The sequence below is a fragment of the Psammomys obesus genome, unplaced genomic scaffold, assembly GCF_907164565.1.
Source record: "Psammomys obesus unplaced genomic scaffold, mPsaObe1.curated_primary_1811, whole genome shotgun sequence".
Lineage (NCBI taxonomy): Eukaryota > Metazoa > Chordata > Mammalia > Rodentia > Muridae > Psammomys > Psammomys obesus.
Genome location: NW_026586816.1, coordinates 5853795 through 5872865, shown reverse-complemented (window position 1 = coordinate 5872865; position 19071 = coordinate 5853795). Strand labels below are relative to the sequence as shown.

Genomic DNA, 19071 nt, shown 5'->3' with positions numbered 1-19071 from the left:
TGTAGAACTCATGTGCATTGGGTAGAGCGAGGTAGGACCATCTTTGTGTTGTGAGGACCAGTGATCCAGAACTGGGACACAGGCAGTTTTAAAGCTGCCAGGTTTAGAGTGCTGCTCAACCTTCTAACCTAGACTTTAGGGGTCTGTAAATAATCTCTTGCTTGCAGTTAGGAAAAATGTACAAATACAAGTTTCTAGGGATGTGGGACCTTCCACAGCAGAACTCCAAAGCCAATACTTGCCTTCTTCCACATCATTTTGGGTGGAGTTTCAGAGTTGTCTAAAACCCCAGCACTCATGAGGTAGTGAGAATCACATGATGTCCTGATGTCTGTGAGGCTGAGCCCACCTGCACTCTTGGCTTGCTTCAGGATACCGGTAGCCTCTCCTGCCAGCGAACTTAGTCCCCAAGCACAATGACAGCCTGAGTATTGTTATTTGTCTGCAGGTCTACTTACGGATCCCATTCTATTCAAACTGCCTGCAGGACCAACCACTGGGCATAATACACACACTGGGCAAGAGACGTAGAACTAGGACTCTAACTTACGTGCCAATTGCCAATTCTGTGTGAGAACATGGGTCTGATCAGTTACTCATGTAGCTGTGCTCAAGGTACCCAAATGGGGACTTCTATGTGCCACCAGAAACAGTCTAGGGTCAGGCCATGGTAGTACACACCTTTAATCCCAGCACTTGAGAAGCAGAAGTAGGTGGACCTGAGACCAGCCGGGTCTACAGAATGAATTCAAGGATAACCAAGGACACACAAACGCGTCGTGAAGTTTATAACAGGTAAGGAGTTAAAGACAGAAGCCAGACTTTGCTGTAAAATATTTGCTTAAATCCACTCTCAATTTGTGTTATGGAATCAATACCAAACCAATTCAGGTATGAAGCACACACACAAACACAGCATTTAAATATCAATTTAAGTCATTTGAAACAAACAGAACCAAGCTGCAAACCCTCAAAACTAAGACTATGCCAGGCATGCAGGTATATCATAACTGCAGAACCCTAGAGGCTGTGAAGCTAAGGCAGTGGAGTCCCAACCTCAGGGCCAAACCCTGTTTCAAAAAAAAAAAGATAGACAGACAGACAGACAGACACACACACACACACACACACCAGGGGCTGAAGTACTGCTCAATGTTAAGGATTGAAGCAAGTACCGGGCTCAATCCCCACATAAGACTGGTAGTAAAGATTGGGTAGACAATAAACCACTTCTACTTGTGGAAATGCCTCGGCAGCATTCTTGAGACCCACTCTGGTTTTCTGCAGAAACACTCCATAGGGTAACATGGATTACTTTATTACATACTTTATAAAAACATCCAAAGCACATGCCCCAGACCCCATCATCAGGGAGTGTCAGAACCCTAGATTTTCCTTTTCCTCAAGTATTTACATCCAGTTACAAAAATGGAACTGCAAAGGGTGTCTGCCACCCTCCCACAAGCAGTTTACCTACCATTTATTATAACTGGCACCTGACATGCATGTTTGTAGGGGCACAGGAAATGTAGAGACAGATATGGGCTTCTCATTTCCAGAAGGCACACATCTCCATACCATTTATTAGTAATTCCTGACAATCTATAGAAGAATCCATTATTTAGACTCTACCTGCTTTGAGGTATTAAATGAGTAAGAATTAGTTATGTCCAAGAAACATGCAATGAAAATATTTTTAAACCAACATGGTTAAGTGTTAAGATTTTTAGAAATCAAAATATTTATTCACATGATTTTAAACTAGTCAAAGCTATGTCTTTTGCAATAATGATTGAAGTGCAAGTGATGCTGGTTTTCACATTGGTGTCCTTCAGAGTAAAGACAGGTCAGTTGTTCTTGAATAAATCAATACAGCTCTGCAAGAGGGAGACATTGTTCTAGAAAAAAGAAGGCAGGGGGAGCATAAATGAAACAAACAGATACAGCTTTTCTAATGAACTCTCTGAACCTGAATAAGCAACTAGGCTGACACTTTCATCCTTCCACTCTCAAGCACCACCCATGCTCTGCACTGCCCAGAAGGTTCCAGGACAAGAAGCCACTCCTGCCAAACCCCAACCACAAACTTGCCCGAAACACTTGATTCTGTGCTGCTGAAAACTGAGAAAGGCTTGATGAAGGCGTGGCCAGGTTATCAAGTAAGAACCCAGGATCAAGCATGTGCCATTTTGTTTCTGTGCTGAGTTACCATAGGACAATGAATCATTTTTAGCTTTCAGTCCCAACACTTAGGAGGCAGATCAAGTTCCATGACAGCCAGAGACAGAGGCGAGATGTCTCAAGAACAAACAAAAAAATCTAAAGATACTAAAATGTCTTTTTTGTTGGGTATGTGACTTGCATGACAGTGTCTCACTACGTAATCCTCACTGTCTTCACACTTGCGGACTCTTCGGTACTGAGACTATAAAGTTCACGCTACCACACGGTTCTGAAGAGCTTACTAACCCTAACCCTACTAACAAAATCAGAGTAAGAGCTTGAGAAAGTCAGGTCTATGCGAGGGAGAATACTCAAAATTTCAAGCCAACCTATATCCATGACAGTGGGACAATCACCTGCCTAAAATGCTCTCTGATTAATAAAGGAACTCACTCTGGCATGCTTTATTTCCAGTTCAGACATTTCAATCAGGTTCTTCCTAAATGCTGCCACTCTCTTCCGTTTGAAGTTTATCAGTTCTACGGGATAAAGTAAACATTTATCAAACTGTAAGAAAGGTCAGTTTTCCCACTCATTACAACACCCAAATACAGCTTTCACAAATCACTCCAGCCCTTTCCTACAGTGCCAATCAAGACACATTAAGCCACACATGGCCTGTAACACTTACAATACCACTCAATCACCAAGCACACCTTGGTTAGATCTCTAATAGCCCAAGACTGTGCAAAAGTTGAGGTAATCCTTCCCCCCAACCTCCTACACATAGTTGGTGGGATATGGACGATCATGTTTAGTTTCTTTATGAAAACTTGAGGGGTAAGAATCAAGTCTACTGTCCTATCATAATTACATTTATGTATTTATTTGAGGAGACACACTCTAGTATTTGCACTGGCTTTATTTAATGACCATCCAGGCAAGATACATGAGATCCTTCCACGAAAGGACTATACCTTATATGTTCCAGCCTTCCTCAGACATTGGGAGGGGGTGGAGCTCCTAGCTAACATAGAGACCAGGACCTCATCTCAGAAGCATGTTAACACCAAAGAAAACTGAGTACATTTCTGTCTCAGTAGCAGATTCATCCTTTCAGATTACCCACTGTTATTCTCTGGTGCTGAGGCTCAAACTCTCAACCCCCTGCCATGCTGCTTTTCATCAGTTCATGGCAATTACTCAAATATACTCCTATAATAACTAATACAATCTTTATTTATAATCTCAGCTATTTGTGCATGATGCCAACTGTGATCAGGACAGGGTTCCCAGATTCAAGTTACAGGCAGCTGCCAGCCACACGGGCACTAGGAGTCAAGCCCTCATGGTCTGCTGCGTAACTTCTCCAGGCCCTCATAACCCTAACAGACAGCTGCATTTTCTTTAGTGTTACAATTCATCTTTTTTGTGTTGCTGGGGACAACAAGCCTGTCGCCTCACAAATGCTAGGGTGGCTGTCTGCTAGAGCTACATCCCAGCACTCTAAGGAGAAGGTTTACCTCCACATAGTTTTAACATTTGTTGCCAAATAAGAGTTTACAGAAGTAATGCTCAACCTTCTTTAGCGGATTCAGAAAGCTGTTCAAACTTCTGGCAGCACTCCTGCTGGTGAGTCTCAGCCAACTTGACATCTTTGCTTTTTAACCTGGCCTTGTCCAAAGCTTTGTTTGAATTCTCATAGTCAATTAGGGCTTTTGTGCGCCTGTATAGGAGATCCTGGGAAAAAAAGTAACAGTCACGACATAAAAATCTCCAGAGCAAAAGAAAATATCACACACTGAAAATAAATTCTAGGTGAAAAGATCTAGTGTAAATACTTCTCTATCTAGCATTAACATTATTTTTAATTATGTATATGTCTGCACACATCAGACTCCTGGAGATGAAGCCACATATGGAATATGAAATCAAACTCAACTCTTGAGCCATCTCTCTAGCCTTTTATCCAGCATAATCTTAAAATCTCACAGGGGACTAAAGATGTCGCAAATTGGTATCATGCTCCAGGTTTGATCCCCAGCATCAGAGAAAGGGGAAATGACAAAAACAAACTCCACCTCCAAAATGAGTGCCCAATTTCAGACATTTTTTTTAACAATCATATCCATAAAATTCTTATATAACTCTCCATATAGAATCCCACTTGTGGAAAATCTGCACCAAGGAACTATCTAATTAAAAAAACAAAAAACAAAAACAAAAAAAAAAAAAACCCTATGATTTGAGTCCAGGCCAGTGAGAGGCCCTATTTTACTAGTGAGTAAAATGCATGGCACTAAAGGAAAAAGGCATAAAGTTGTTCTCACATGCACACACAAACACTGCAAACAAGTGTACCCCAATATAAAGCAACAAACATTCCTTTCCAGTCCAAAGGGACTATCTATCATAAGCATTAAATTTCTGGTTATGGCAAGATGAACTAGTGCTAAGTAACCCCCACCTTACCTTTGCAGCCTCTATGTTGAGCATGTAGTATCGGAGGAGCTCTGTCAGTTTTAAATCTTCATCTGATGAGACTCGACCTTCAACTTTCTATTAAAACAAGTAAAGGTCAGTCAGCATCCACGCAGGAATCTAAGGACCTTAACTAAATAATTCCAAGAGGAACACAAAACTTCTTACCCTAAGTTTTTCAAAGAGCTCTGCAACCTTCAACAGGTACCTGAAAGTATACAGAAGGCCACAGTTCAAGATCTTAACTCTCTTGATATATCAACTTATCAATGATATTAAGACAGAAATAAATGGTCAAGAATCAAGGTTTGTGGTAGTGACACAAACCTTTTAATGCCAGCATCAGATCTCAGTTTGAGGACTGCCTGGTCTACAGAGCAAGTTCCAGGCCAATCAGAGCTACAGAGAAACTGTGTCTCAAAAACCAAAACAAAATGAAAGAAACAAGCAAACAAACAAAAAAAAAGATGGGGTCATACACCTCACACTTGCCTCAAGTTCACTGTAACAAAGGATCAACCTTGACTATCTGGTTCTCCTCTACTGTGCCAATGCATGCTGCCACTAGGGTTTTTGTGAAAGATAGGCAAGCCTTCACTGTAAGATTTAATGAGAACAGGGAAGAGCAAAGACCACAAGTTACACTATGGGCCTTGCATAACCTACAGAGACACTCTGCTTGAACTCCCACTCCAGCTACCCAACACTTACTTTTTGATGACTGTGGGTTCTTCTAAGGCCAGGCTATGCAAGCAGGCTGCAGTATGGATGTAGTCATCAGCAACACCTGGAGAAGGAAACCAGCACACACCCTGTTACCTGAGCAGAACGGACACATAGACTGGTAGGTACCAAGTGGGTAAAGGTATTTACTTTTGTGAGATCTGGTCATTTTGTCAGCTTTAGCGCAGGAATCCTTGATCCTGTTGTAATAATTAATCAGGAAGTTCTTCTCTTGCTCAAAGAAGTCATCCACCTCCTAAAAAGGAAGAAAAGGGAGCTTAAACAAAAATGTCAAGAATAGGCACATATACTGTATTAGAGAAAACATGGCTACCAATCTAGCACATTCGTAGCTGAGGAATGACCAGTGAACTGAGTCTAGCTCAAACTGTACAATGAGAACCTGCCTCTAAACCAAAGGGCTATTAAAATCCTAAATTTAACCTCTACAGACTATGGATTATCACGATACTTATATGTGTAATTCCCAAGGCTGGCAAAAATAATCAGGTACTAACAGGCTACAGCACGGAATCATTTAAGATCACTTTGTAAATTGCCAGTAAATACCGATATCCTCCACAACCCTATAATCCTTCTCGTGTAGCAGCTGTCAGCATGTGTGTTTGTATATTTAATGGTGTTTTTTTCTTCTAATTTGGCTATTCATGGTAGGCCCTTGCCAGGAATGTCAACAGTAAATGGCAACCCACAATGAATATACATAAAACCCATGCAGTATTGCCTTAAAAATACCATTTCCAACTTTTCTTCCTACTTAGCACCTGTGTTCTGGGCTCCCTCATCAAGCCCTGGAGAGGCAAAGCCAGATACTTGATAGTAACTGTCAAAAATTATTATTTACAAAGAACAGGAAGGCACTGGGTGAACAAGAACAGGACTTTTTGTCATTATGTTCTAGAACAGCTCTGGCCAATTCTCAACAAAAACCTAAGCATATGTTAACTTTAATCCTAACACATTAAAAAAAAAAAATCACCATTTCAATATAACATTAGTGAACATTTCTTCCTCTTGTACCAAGCTCCCACAAGGTCTGATAGCGCACACCTGTAATCTCAGCACTTTGTGAGGATGACAGGTGGACCCAAGCCTACCAAGGCTGCATAGTGAGTCCTCAAAAAAAAGTCGTTCTCATGTGTCATCTAAGCTTTACAGTTTTCACCATCACCTATGGCTGCCACCAACTACAGTCCCGATAACTGCACACTGGCTTCCATGCACACAGGTACTGCAGCACCAAAGCTTTATCCCCACCCGTTTTTTTTTTTTTTTAAATGAGACAAAGGCTGGCCTGCACCCCAGTACTAGGTTCAAAGCCTCGTGACACCATGCATATTTTCTTTTTACAACATACATCCTTAAAGAGGCCAAGTGTCTTACCTTAACTCCAGAAAAAAGGACTTCATCAGCACTCTTCACCACACTTTTAAAAAAGCCACCAAACATCTCTTTGGTATTTTTCCGCCTAACACTTAGCTAAAGAAAGGAAATTCCAAAAGAACAGTTTATGATATGGCATCTTTCTGTTAGCATCTTAGTCAAGCAGTCACAAGTTAACAGGAACTTTTTATTATCAAATAAATTCAAGGTACTTTTAATCCTATATTTTATGAGTGCTCTATCTGCACATACACCTGCATGCCAGAAGATGGCATCAGATCCCAGGATAGATGGTTGTGAGCCATCATGATTGCTAGGAGTTGAACTCAGGACTTCTGGTGCTCTTAACTAGCACTCTTAACCCCTGAGCCATCTCTTCAGCCACATGCCCCAGGCTCTTCAATTCTTGGTAGAACTACTGCTTGATTCTATTTTTCAAGCTTCCAGAATCTAAAGGTACTTCCTTTTTTGAGACTGTGTCTCCCCATTTAGTGCTCACTGTCCTAGAACTATGTAGGACTGGCCTCAGGCTCATAGAATCTGCTGGAAATAAGGTGTAAGTCAGAGCTTACTTTATCTATGAAGAAACAGGTTTTTAAAAAAGTAACTGAAATAAAGGCACATCAATTTAAATTCCTTCCAACAGTCTTAAACAGAAGGAAGAAAATTAGTTTCAGGGAGAGGTCACTCCAGTAGTTTTAAAAAAGTGAACTCTATACAGATCTAGAGGAAGAAGAGAAAGCATTATTTCTCCACCTTTTTTCTGTAATGATAAATTCAAGCTCAGGAAGCTCCTATTTTAGGAAACATTTCAACCATGAAAATGGAAAAATTGCCTTACATCCTGATCATATTCCAGGAAAACATGAAAGTTGCGGTCTTTACTGAGAATGGGGTGAGAAGAAAGCCGCTGAAGAAAGACTTCATGTGAGGACACAGTCTTCTTAAAGACAGCGAGATACTCACTGAAAAGACACGTGCACAAAGAATTCAGTTGACATTGCTCAGTTCCTGCCCAATACAGCTCACTCCTTATTTCACTCCAGTCTTCTGCTCATGGTCAATACAGAAAACAAGACTACTAGGCTGGATCTAAACAATTTAATCCAACTTGGTTTCTAGTAAGAAGGTAGTTGCCATTTTGAATTTGTAGAAGGAATAAATTTAGAAAAGGATGGTACTATAATTGAATTTGCTGCATCAAGTCTGAGAAGAGTCCAAGCCTACATGCAATTACAGCTGTGATCAATAAGGGCAAGACATTCCTGTCTTTAAATGAAACCTCTCTCATTCCCAGAGACATAAGGCTACTACTGTTAGTTCAAGCCTGACAAAGTTATTGAAATAGGCAACTGAATCATACACAGCAGGCCGATAGAGGGGGTGAGTACTTCTGAGCCAGGACAAAGAAATCCAAGGGGCTCTTGGATCTTAAAAGTTTATAGTATTTTCCTCAGGCATTCAAATGGCATTATACCATGTGGTTTTTAGAATTTATATGTGCTCTGCCTCATAAATAACTAGCCAAACACTTTTTTTTTGCAAACTTTAAGATATGTTGTAATTTGTGGGTCGAGCCTTCTCTTTCAAGCTATAATGCTACAATCCAATAAAGCCCCAGAAGCACATCATGTGAAATGCCAAACTGTTAGGTGCTTTGGTCTGGTGTTTTGTATCTAATTAATTGTTGACTCCCGAGATTCTTACTGTTCTATAAACAAACCCTCACATATACCAAAGTGATCTTATGTAACCTTGTCTCCAAATTATCCCTGAAAGTGGGTTAAATAATTGCAGTAATAATTATTTGAGTAAAAAAGTAAATACAATAATTTTCTACAAGATCAAACTCTACAAAATGTAGTTTTGGAAACTGGCAGCAGCACCAGGTGTACTTTAGTGTCAGGTCTCCCACCCAGCTCCTACAGACGCTTCACAGGAGATTCACTCACGCTTCCAGTTCTTGCTTCATCTTGGCAAATTCTTCTTTTGTCATAGATCCTTCCCCTTCTCCCAGTTTCTGCATTTTCTCTCGAGGGCCATCAAAATCTGGCTTTGTAGGAGCAGGAGGGATCTGTAGCAAAGGCAGGCAATCTGTGAAGACCTTATCCCTGGGGCCATATGGTAGCTGGCACCTCATCAGTTCTGCTCATAGATGGCCACCCCAACAGAACTAGGTCAGGTCCAGTTCTTGCAAACCTTATTCAGGTGTGGTGGCACACCTTTAACCTTCAATCTGCGTGCAAACCAACCTGACCTACACACAGGCTATCTAGTGAGTTTGAGCCTCCATACTGTACCATACTGTAAATAAATAAATCATTCTTGGCCTAGCAACATTCCTGAGCAAACTTTAAACATAAATCTAGTGAGAAATTACAAACAGCCGTGGTGTGCAGAATCCAGGAGCAGAGGCAGGATTAGGAGCTCCAGGTCATCTTGGGCCATGAGACTACTTGTCAAAGACCAAAAAGAAATTACTTTATTCTGCCCAGCAGGACATTTGTGTATTTGAATTTATTTAAAAACTAGCCAAAAGCTCTGCCAACCCATCTCTTTCACTGTGAGTACCACTGAGGAATATACTGTATGCTCTAATACTGAGATTTCCTAGAAATCAATTCTACTGGTGTCTAAGGTGGGTGTGAAGAGAAGACTCAATGGTAATAAGTTCAGTTCACAGCACTCGTGTGTGAAATCACTGTGAACTCCAGCTCCAGGGAATCTGACAGTTCTGACCTGTGGGCACCCACACTCATACCTACACACAGACATAATTCAAAGCATTGCAAAATACAGTCTCTTTAATCAAAAAGCAAGGTCCAAGGAAATAGCTTAATTACTTTTTTTAAATGAACTCACAATAAGCCCAGCATAATCGGTTGTTTCAGTAAGAGTGTCATGCAGCCACACGAAGTCTTCATGTTGTCTTGTAACAGAAAACTCTGGGCTCTGAAATGTGGGCAGTGTGGTCTGTAACGAGATAACATGCCTTTAGATTTCCTAGGCTGCACAAATGGGAACAACACACAACTAACACAGTAAGACCAAAAAGAGTACACAGCAATCTATGATCTATAGCCACTGATCTACATAGTTTAGACAACCTCATCTCCAAGAAATGCTTTTTCACAAGACCTTCTGAAGCTTGCTTTGCACTAAACAGCAAATATAATAGTAAAAAAACTTTTTTTTACTACTGAACCTTCTCCAGTTAATAAAAACAGAACAGCAGCCAGTTGTGGTCCTGCTAGCACAAGCCTATAATCCTAGTACTTGGGGAGGCAGAGGCAGGCTGATCTGAGTTTGAGGCCAGTCTGGTCTACAAAATCCAAGACATGCAAGGTTACACAGAAACCCTGTCCAGGGTGGGGGGACAGAGAATAGCAAGTACAATGTTTCCCAATATCTTCACTACACTTATAATTCCAGAAATTGTCCTTGGCTTCATTTCATGCTGTTCATTTACTTCATGTGCAAATGAAAACCAAGAGGCTCAAGCTGTGAAAGTGGCTGTGGCTGCACATTTGCCTGTTGAGGGCTCCACCCCAACAAAAGGGAACTAACCAAAGCACATATGGACTCTCAACAAGCAAGAGAGAAGCTCAAGTTCTCATCAGTTTGCCACATTGCTCCTAGAGTAACCCATTTCAGTTCAAGTAATCTTTCCACACCCTGAAAATGCAACCTGGCACTAGTAGGTACTGCTGTTACTTACCTTGGTGTGCACTGTAAATTTGACCTTATCCCTCTCACTGAGTGCATCAGGTATGTCAATCTGAAGTGACGGGTCAACATTCAGGTCCACAGACACAGATCTCAACTGAAAGACATTTCAATATTAGTGACAAGTTTACTTCAGAAAGCATTTCCCACTGGGAGAGGAGAACCAGCAATGATATAACCAGGGTTGCCCACAGGCCAGATCATCCAAAGATTTAAAAGGTCTACACTAGCTGGGCATGGCAGTGCATGCTTTAATCCCAGTCTTGAAGATCTGTGAGTGAGACCAGCCTCATCTACAGCCAGGACAGCCAGAACTATAGAGAAAACTCACCTTCAAAATCTAAATCCACCCCATCCACCCTTGACAAGAAAACCTCATATAAATAAATGCTGCCATACCCAGCCAAGAGGTCCTGACATCTTAGCATAAATATCTGTTTCCCCAGAAGCATTTTAATATTTATTCAGTTTCTCACATGTCCACCTGAGATGCTTGCAGACAGACAAAGTCTGTGGCTAAGCAACACATATAACAGGATAGCTATAAAATGATCCAATTCCAAACCATAAGCTTACTTATAAAACATTAGTTTTCTTCTATAACCAGGGTATGTATCAAGAGGCTGGCTACATTTGAAAGCCTGAAGGCCAAGGGATTCTTTAATAACAATTTTTCTTAGTTCCGACATTTCTGGTAAGCAACTTTTCGTCTGTAAATAGACGAGCCTCCAAGAACTATCACATAAACTGCAAAGGCAAACTGGCCACTCCATCTTTCATGACTGTTATGGTGAGATGGCCTCTTTTTTTTTTTTTAACAATTTAGTTTTTTTTTAAGATTTATTTATTTATTTATTATGAGAGTGAGTGCTTTATTTGCATGTACACCTGATGCCAGAAGAGGGCATCAGATCTCAGTATAGATGGTTGTAGACCACCATGTGGTTGCTGGGAATTGAACTCAGGACCTCTAGGAAGAGCAGACAGTGCTCTTAGCCTCTGAGCTATCTCTCCAGCCCCGAGATGGCCTCTTAGGATAGGAATAATGCCAAAAGCTGGGCTTTAAAAATTATACACTGGGGCTGGAGAGATGGCTCAGAGGTTAAGAGCACTGTCTGCTCTTCCAAAGGTCCTGAGTTCAATTCCCAGCAACCACATGGTGGCTCATAACCATCTATAATGAGATCTGGTACCCTCTTCTGTACATGTACCCAGACATTGTATACATGATAAATAAATAAATCTTTAAAAAAATATATACACTGGTAAACAGACAAGAGCAGTCAATCACTGGGACATCTCTATAGAGTATGTTTTCTGTAACTCAGCAATAATGCCCATACCTCTTCTAAATATTCCTTTCTTTATTCTTCATTTTTAAAAGAACTTATTTTACTAAAGTTACAATTGTGAGCTGCCAAGTGGACCCTGGGAATTGAACCCGGGTCCTCTGGAAGAGCAGCCAGTGCTCTTTAACTGCCAAACCACCACTCTAGCCCCATTTCTTTCTTGAGAGTTTCTCTGTGTACCCTTAGCTACACTAGACTCACTGGCCTCAAACGCAGAGATCTCCCTGCCTTTGCCTCCCAAGCATGCACCACTGCGCCCAGCTTCCTTTCTCTTAAAGTCACAAAGCCTGGTTTCTAGAATCTTCAGGTTAATGCTCTATCAGTGGTTCTCAACCTTCCTAATGCGGTAACCCTAATATAGTTTTCCATACTGTAGTGACCCCCAACCATAAAATTATTTCACTGGTACTTAATAACATTGTTACTGTTATGAACCATAATACAAATATCTGATGTGACCCCAAAGGGATCAACCCCACAGGCTGAGAACTGCTGTACAAATTCTTTCACCTTTGCTCTCCGAGCCAAGCAAACTCACTGGGCTACTTTTGTAATTATGGTAGGATGACCCAAGTGGGCAAGGGATCAAGAAAACAGGGTTTCTCTTAAGTACTACAGGCAACGTGGAAACAGGAACCTATCACTTTATAACTACCATCTGTTTGGCTTTATCTTCTCTCATGACAACCAACCATGACCATAAAGGGGTATATAGCTCCTACCACTTACACCAAATCCAGTGGTAAAAAGTTGTGCAATGCCTCGAACTTCCACGTCAGCACTTGTATCCTCCTTCTGAAGCCACCAAGCAAGATTAAAAATTCAGCATTCCTGATTATGCCTAGCTGGCAAAAACCAACACCCAGCAGTCCAAAGCCATAGCATTTGCTAAATAAACCAGGCCCAAGGATAAAAGGAGTGGTAACTTTCCCGTTATCTACTTCCTCAAGAATCTTTTAAAATTGTAATATTACAACCCTCCCCCTTCAAATACTCCTCCTTCAAATTCATGGCTTCCCTTTTCACTACTGTAATTTACACACATTCCTAAGCAACAAGTACAACTTGCTCAGTCTACCTATGTTACTTGTGTGTTTTCAGGGCTGACCATTTGCTATTAGATAAAGAGTTTGTGTGTTCCTCTCAGGGAGACTATTTCTTCCACTCTCAGCATTCATTAGTTGTCTGTAGCTCTCTGTGTAGGGCTGGGGACTCCTGGACTTCCTTGTCCTGTCAGACATGTTGGTGAGGCTTCATAGGTGTAGCTTTTCACATTCCTAAAAGACACAATCCCACAGTATACTCCCGGTTCCCCCGGCTCTTACAATCTTGTCTCCTTTTTCTACAATGATCCCTGAGCCTTGTACTGTAGATGCAGCAGTTGGGACTGGCCTTCATAACTCCGCATTGATTATGACTTTTCTACTGCAAGAAGTTTCCTTAATAAAGGGTGAGCGCTACAAATACCTGTGATCACAAGGACAAATATCTAGAATAAATATGGTTAAGTTTCAATTTGAAGCATCAGTAATAAGTTTTCCTTCCAAGACTCATGACTTCACTAGCCCCAGGGAGGTTGCTAGGTTTCTAATACAGGTACTGTTTCTCACAGGGGGATCCTAAATTTAACTAAAAAGCTGCTGGTGAGATACACAGGCCAATATACTACACCCTTAGGATTATAGTGCATGCTGCTCAGAGTTGTAGTTCATAGGCATCACATAGCGAGGTGGGAATGGATGTTGACTGCTTCCCTCCTTTGGAAACTAGCATGACACCTGGTACCACAAAAGCTAGTCTTTCTCCAGGTCATTTGCTGCTTGGGGGACCCTCTGGGCCCTTTGAAAGTGCATGGTGTCTTTAGCAGCAGTACCTTTCACTTCTGGAGCAAACAAGGGCAATACCAATAGTCTATAATATTTTTAGGAGTCTCAGCATAAGCCCAGTTAAGCCATCAAAGGTGGTAAGTGCACTTCAGAACCAGGCTTCTCACCTGGTGGTGTTGGGAGCACTGTCAGCCTGGGCCTCCTTGAAGCTTTTAAAGAAAAATTAAATGTGTATCCTTTGGTTGCTGAGGCCAGATCAGATCCCCTGGAGCTGGTGTCACAGGCATGAGCTGTTGACATGGGTGCTGGGACAAGTGCTAGGCTCTAAAAGAGCAGCATTATTCCAGGCTGAGCCAGGCCCTTAGCTTGAAGCAAACCAAGGTAGTGGTTATTACTTCACTACCAGGGATAAAGAAACAGATTATTTCTTGAGGAAGGCCTGGTGTTTGCTGTCAATCAGGCTGGCCTTGAACAAGAAATCTGCCTGCTTCTGCTGGGTTTAAGGTGTAAAGCACTGCTAAATATTGCTTCTTGAAAAACTAGTGTACAAGGCATGTGTGCACGCACACACACACACACACACACTCAGCAAGAGAAAGCGCATGTCTATAATCTCAGTACTTAGAAGGCTGTGGCAGAAGACCAGAGACTACACTACATATATCACTACAAAAACAGCTTCTATTTAAATGATTTTTCCATTTCCCATTCCTACCGTAGACGCTTTGTTTGCCTAGCACATGAGAACAGAGAACCCTCCCTCTGGTTATTCTGTTCACTCTAAGGATTTTATCCTTTACTGTCTATCCAAGAAACCAATAATTTATGAACAAGGAACTAGAAGGGCTGCAGGAAGTGATCAGATTTGCACCACTCATCTCAGTGAGATGGAGCCCAGAGGGACCCATCCCTGCTGACACTAGCCATTCTTACCAATAGTAGTCCACCAACACACACAATCTGCAATAGAACACTGCAGACAGCAGGGCATTGAGGCTACTCAGCCCAAGTTCCCAGAACAGGAACTGAAGCTGGGAAGAAGGTCAGTGTAGCGTACTCAGCGAATGGATAAACAAAATCATCATCTCACAAGGCTGCAAGCCCAGATACTAGTCAGAATATGAATTCCTGCCTTAAGTAACTCATGTCAAGAGGCCTTAGCTCTTGGACTACTTTCAAATAACTGCAAAGATTCCACTTCCCTCTTTTAGAAGAGCAATCTTCAATGACTTAACAGAAAATAGGTGCTGGTGCAAGCAAGAAGGCATCTGTAGCCGAGCCTGATTACCCAAGTTAGACCCCAGGACACACATGGGAGAGAACAAGCACTCCAACAAGTGCCCTCCAACTTCCACTTTGTGTCCACACAAACTTAAAGGGTAATGTGTTGGCAAGAGAAGTCACTTTTGGAAATTCTCAATTTAGATTTTATTTAAGTTTAGCACAAAATGCTCTGTAGTTCCCTTACAATTCCAAAAAACAAATGTCTTCTCAAAAACTGAGACTATTACAAGATCCTAACACTTATGAACAACTGATACTTAAAGACATTTAGGCAGGTCTACCCACAAAATTGTTCTCACCTAACTGCTCAAGCAACAGGCTGGTAACAAAACCTAATGTCCAAACAGCATATTTTAAAAAGGGGTGTGTGTGCTAATATTCTAATAGGCAGCCCATGCTCACCCATATATATCCTGTAACCCCAAGGATCAATCCATTTCTAGGTGAGTTACAATCCCACCTACAATGCTTTGTGGGTGTATGCTATAGCAAAAGAACCTCAGGTTCCTGAAGTTTAAATTAGCCTGTCACTCACAAAGACAGTAACCACAACCGCACTGTGTAAATGCTAAATTAAATACACAAAACTTGAAGAAACCCACCCTTCATGACCTTTGATAACGTTCCTCATAGTGTCTGAATAAGGACAAGGATGTTCAACAACCCAAGTTTAATGTAGCAAGTTATTTTCTTCATAACCTATTAATCATAGACTTAAGTCCTTGTGACAAATTGGCGAACTTCACCCCACCCATCACACCATTTTAGAAAGTCAGTTTAATCTCAGGATTCTCAGGGTAAATTTGTTCAGTGCCAAAGAACATCTGACAATGTTTACTACAAACAGAAGAGGAGCGGTGGCTACTGTCACCTCCAGTGAAAATGTCTCTTCTACTACTATAACCCGTGCTAAGGTTTAACAGAAAGCCTGCCTTTGAAAAAAATCTCTTCAACAAGCACTTTGATCACAGTAAATCAAATCAGAAAACCCTCTGAAAGTGGGCAGGCTACTTTTGCAGCCAAAAGCAGAATACATCATAACCTGCTCAAGTATTCACAAATGGGACAGAGACGCCATGTGCAAGTTGCTGATCCAGAACTAGGGCGTGGGCAGCTTTGAAAAGACACACTTCCTGAGTCCTGTGACTACAGTGTAAAACTTCACTCTAAATATATATAAAAAATTAGACTTGCTACAGTACTGATCAAAGAGTTCAAAGCTGTACTAACAATCCCAGTTCATGGAAGTGTCTATAGGGAAACAGGAGCTATAGTTATGTCTTTCAGCCAGTATCCTTCATTAAGTCTATGTATCCTCCAGTGAATATTAAAGTCCAGTTTTATAAGACTGAGGATAGAATTCAGAGCCTTGCTCATTCTAGACAGTCTACCACTGTACATTTCTCTAAGAAAAAAAAAAAGGACCTAGTTTTAAACGGCTATAAAACACAAAGGGTCATCAGTTAGCCCTTGCAAATGCTAAGATAGGCTCAACTTTCAGAAAGCTTCATTTCAAAGTTTTTTGGTTTTTTTTTTTTTTTTTTGAGACTCACTGGCTGTACTGGGAACACATACTACCAGGCTTGTGTCCAGAGATCACCTGCCTCTGCCTTCCAACTGCTGGGATTAGAAGTATGTACCACCGCACATGCTCAGTTTTCTCCGTTGGAGACCTTTATGGCTATCCAGTCCAGGCTGGCCTTGAAATGAGCCTTCTGCCCCAGCATGCTGGGGTTATAGGCAACACTACTTGGCTCCATCTACTCAAAAACTCTCAAGCTTAGCAGGACATGGTGGCGCGCTCGGGAGGCAGACAGATCTTTGTTGAGTTCAAGGCTAGCCTGGTCTACAAAGGACAGCCAAGGCTACACAGAAGAAGGAAAAAAAAAAAAAAACTGCCTAGGAAAACAAAACAAAAAACTCTTCAAGCTTTTCCAAATAAAAACTATTCAGGGACAACCAGAACATCAACAGACACACACACACACACACACACACACACACAGAGGATGCATTTGATTTACCCTAAATTAGACTAATCTCAAAAGACCCCACAAAGACACACAACAAATTTGGTATGTCAGACTACTCAACCTCATCTATGCAAGAGACCCTACCCTCCCAAGAAAAAAACAAAAACAAACAAAAAACAAACACACACTAGCCAGACTTGATAAATCTCTACTTCTGCATACCACACCAAAGGGAAACCAAGAACCAAACTGAGAGCTGACAGGGCATGGGTGTTCTATGTAAAAGACAAAAGAAAAAATATGCCATGGAATTCTACCTCTAAATTCAGCTTAAGGAGAAAATACCTTGAAGCAAAATGCACAGCCTACCAACGTACACCCCTCTAAGAAAAAAGGACCTAGGTTTTACAGTAATTCAAATGCCCACAGACCAGACTCTACTCCCTTCCGTCCAAACCTTGCCAAAGCATTCAACTAGCTTTCAAACTTCTCAGTGCTAGCTTAGAATTGAGGGTGAGAGCCTCAGAGTTTTTCATTCCCAACCACCCCCAAAAATTCTATTAGTTTTTTTCACTAGAGCAACTTCAAGAATCCCCTCTTCGTGGAAATTCAAAGCTGTAATCAGAGCATTAATAAAATCGAAAAAACATTAGTTGACAAATTTGCCAAGTTCGACTCCAGTTCCCTTTTAACTTCCAAATTGCCTTCAGATAACTGAAGCCAACGTGCTATAAAAACCGTAAACTCAAACGAGAAAGAAAAAGCTATGTAATTTTCTGCACTGTATGTATGTCCGCACTCACTAAACCCACAATCATCTCCAGTTTTGCTGGATGAGGGTGATGGGGAACTCATTTTCAAGTCCCACCCAGTATTCCAGAGGAGAGAAAATTAATTCTACCAGAGTGTAAAAGAAATACCAAGTCCAAAGCTCTATTTCAATAAAGCACCGTACCTGGTTGGAACAATCTAACTGGTGTTCCAGACCGGTATTTACTTACTAGATGAAAAAGTTCCTCTATTCAAAGATACTGTTAAAAAAAAAAAAAAAAAAAAAAAAAAAAAAAAACAAAACTGATACAGCGCTTATTTAAAACTTTTAGATTTTTAAAAACTTACTTCTTAGAAAAACTATACTATGTTTCTGGACACAAAACTGTGACCCGCAACCTATTCGTGGGATGGAAAATTGAAATTTAAAAGGCCAATAAAAATGCAATCTTTAATTGTCTACATAGTAATCTCCGTTTACTGCATTAGACCGCAAGATATGTGCAGCCCAGGGCTTACATCAACACAGGACTTACTAAAAATTACAACTCCCACAAGGCCACATTTAGCTTTTCTAAGTTGCAAGAGACATGCTACAGATTCTCGTTGGAATTTCTCCACGGAAAGGCCATTTTCTTGGAAAGGGATAGGAATCGCAAACGAACCTCCGATTCACTTTCCAATTACCAAGGAGTCAAGTTTTAGGGGCCTTTTATAGAGTCTCCTAAGGACTCCGGGCATTAGCCTCACTCAAATGACTGGCAGAGCGTCTGTCGGCTTCGCACCAAAAGCTGAAGAACTGGGGTCCCGGCTGTCTGGTTCTCCTTGGCTAGAGGAGGGTGCACCCAGCTTTCGGTAGAGGCAGTGTCAACGGGGCGGCGGGGGAACTCCGGGTCGCGCAAGGGCTTCCCTTGCCGAGGCCCCACCAACAGCACGAGGCCCCGAGAAGGACCTCCAGCCCTGGGCGGCGAAGCAGGGAGGACCTCACCTTGCTACGGTCCTCCTCCTGCTGCTCCAGCAACTCGGGAACCGCGGCCATGGCGACGCGGGCCTCGAGCAGGGGGCCGTCTGGCTGTGCGAGGAAAGAAGAGGCTGGGCCGCCGCCGGGGCGCCTCTCAGGGGCGGCCGCGGCCCCGCCTCCGCCGGCCTCCCTGCCGGACGGCGGCTGGAGGCCGCCGGACTCCGCCACCATCCCAGCAGCCCCGGGCGCAGGCCAGCGGCACGCCACGTGTTCCCCCAGCGCGGCCTCCCCCGTCCCCGCGGCCGTCCATCTTGGAGCCGGGCAAAGAAGCAACGCGGGGCCTACCCTCGCTCCGCGCCACGCGGACACCAGCACCGGAGGGCCGGGACAGGGGCGCGGGGTCCGAGCCC

General features: G+C 42.2%; 1 protein-coding gene and 1 non-coding gene across 3 annotated transcripts; both read right to left on the bottom strand.

Moving 5' to 3' along the window:
* Positions 1 to 1297: 1297 nt before the first annotated feature.
* Positions 1298 to 19070, bottom strand: Snx5 (sorting nexin 5). Of its 2 annotated transcripts, XM_055602587.1 has the most exons (14): positions 19007 to 19070; positions 18689 to 18772; positions 10490 to 10594; positions 9634 to 9744; positions 8724 to 8845; positions 7613 to 7736; positions 6772 to 6867; positions 5518 to 5623; positions 5356 to 5431; positions 4813 to 4852; positions 4636 to 4722; positions 3744 to 3903; positions 2617 to 2702; positions 1298 to 1898 (listed from the first exon to the last, which is right to left on the bottom strand). In XM_055602587.1, exons 2-14 carry the CDS (start codon positions 18737 to 18739, stop codon positions 1848 to 1850), a joined length of 1215 nt encoding a protein of 404 aa, XP_055458562.1. In that variant the 5' UTR covers positions 18740 to 18772; positions 19007 to 19070; the 3' UTR covers positions 1298 to 1847. The 2 variants fall into 2 exon arrangements, with proteins under 2 accessions (XP_055458562.1, XP_055458561.1); XM_055602586.1 differs by lacking the exon at positions 19007 to 19070 and having other exon boundaries at positions 18689 to 18999.
* On the bottom strand, positions 14528 to 14762 carry LOC129673038 (small nucleolar RNA SNORD17). The gene has a single exon (XR_008719601.1). It is a non-coding gene; the product is annotated as a small nucleolar RNA SNORD17 (small nucleolar RNA).
* Position 19071: the final 1 nt, after the last annotated feature.

Coding starts and splice junctions, on each gene's coding strand:
- Snx5 (XM_055602586.1), bottom strand. CDS start 18,892: ATGGTGGCGGAGTCCGGCGGCCTCCAGCCGCCGTCCGGCAGGGAGGCC. Junction 3,904..4,635: donor TCAACATAGAGGCTGCAAAG/GTAAGGTGGGGG, acceptor TTTTTTTCCCAG/GATCTCCTATACAGGCGCAC. Junction 1,899..2,616: donor TGGAAATAAAGCATGCCAGA/GTGAGTTCCTTT, acceptor TCTTTTTTCTAG/AACAATGTCTCCCTCTTGCA.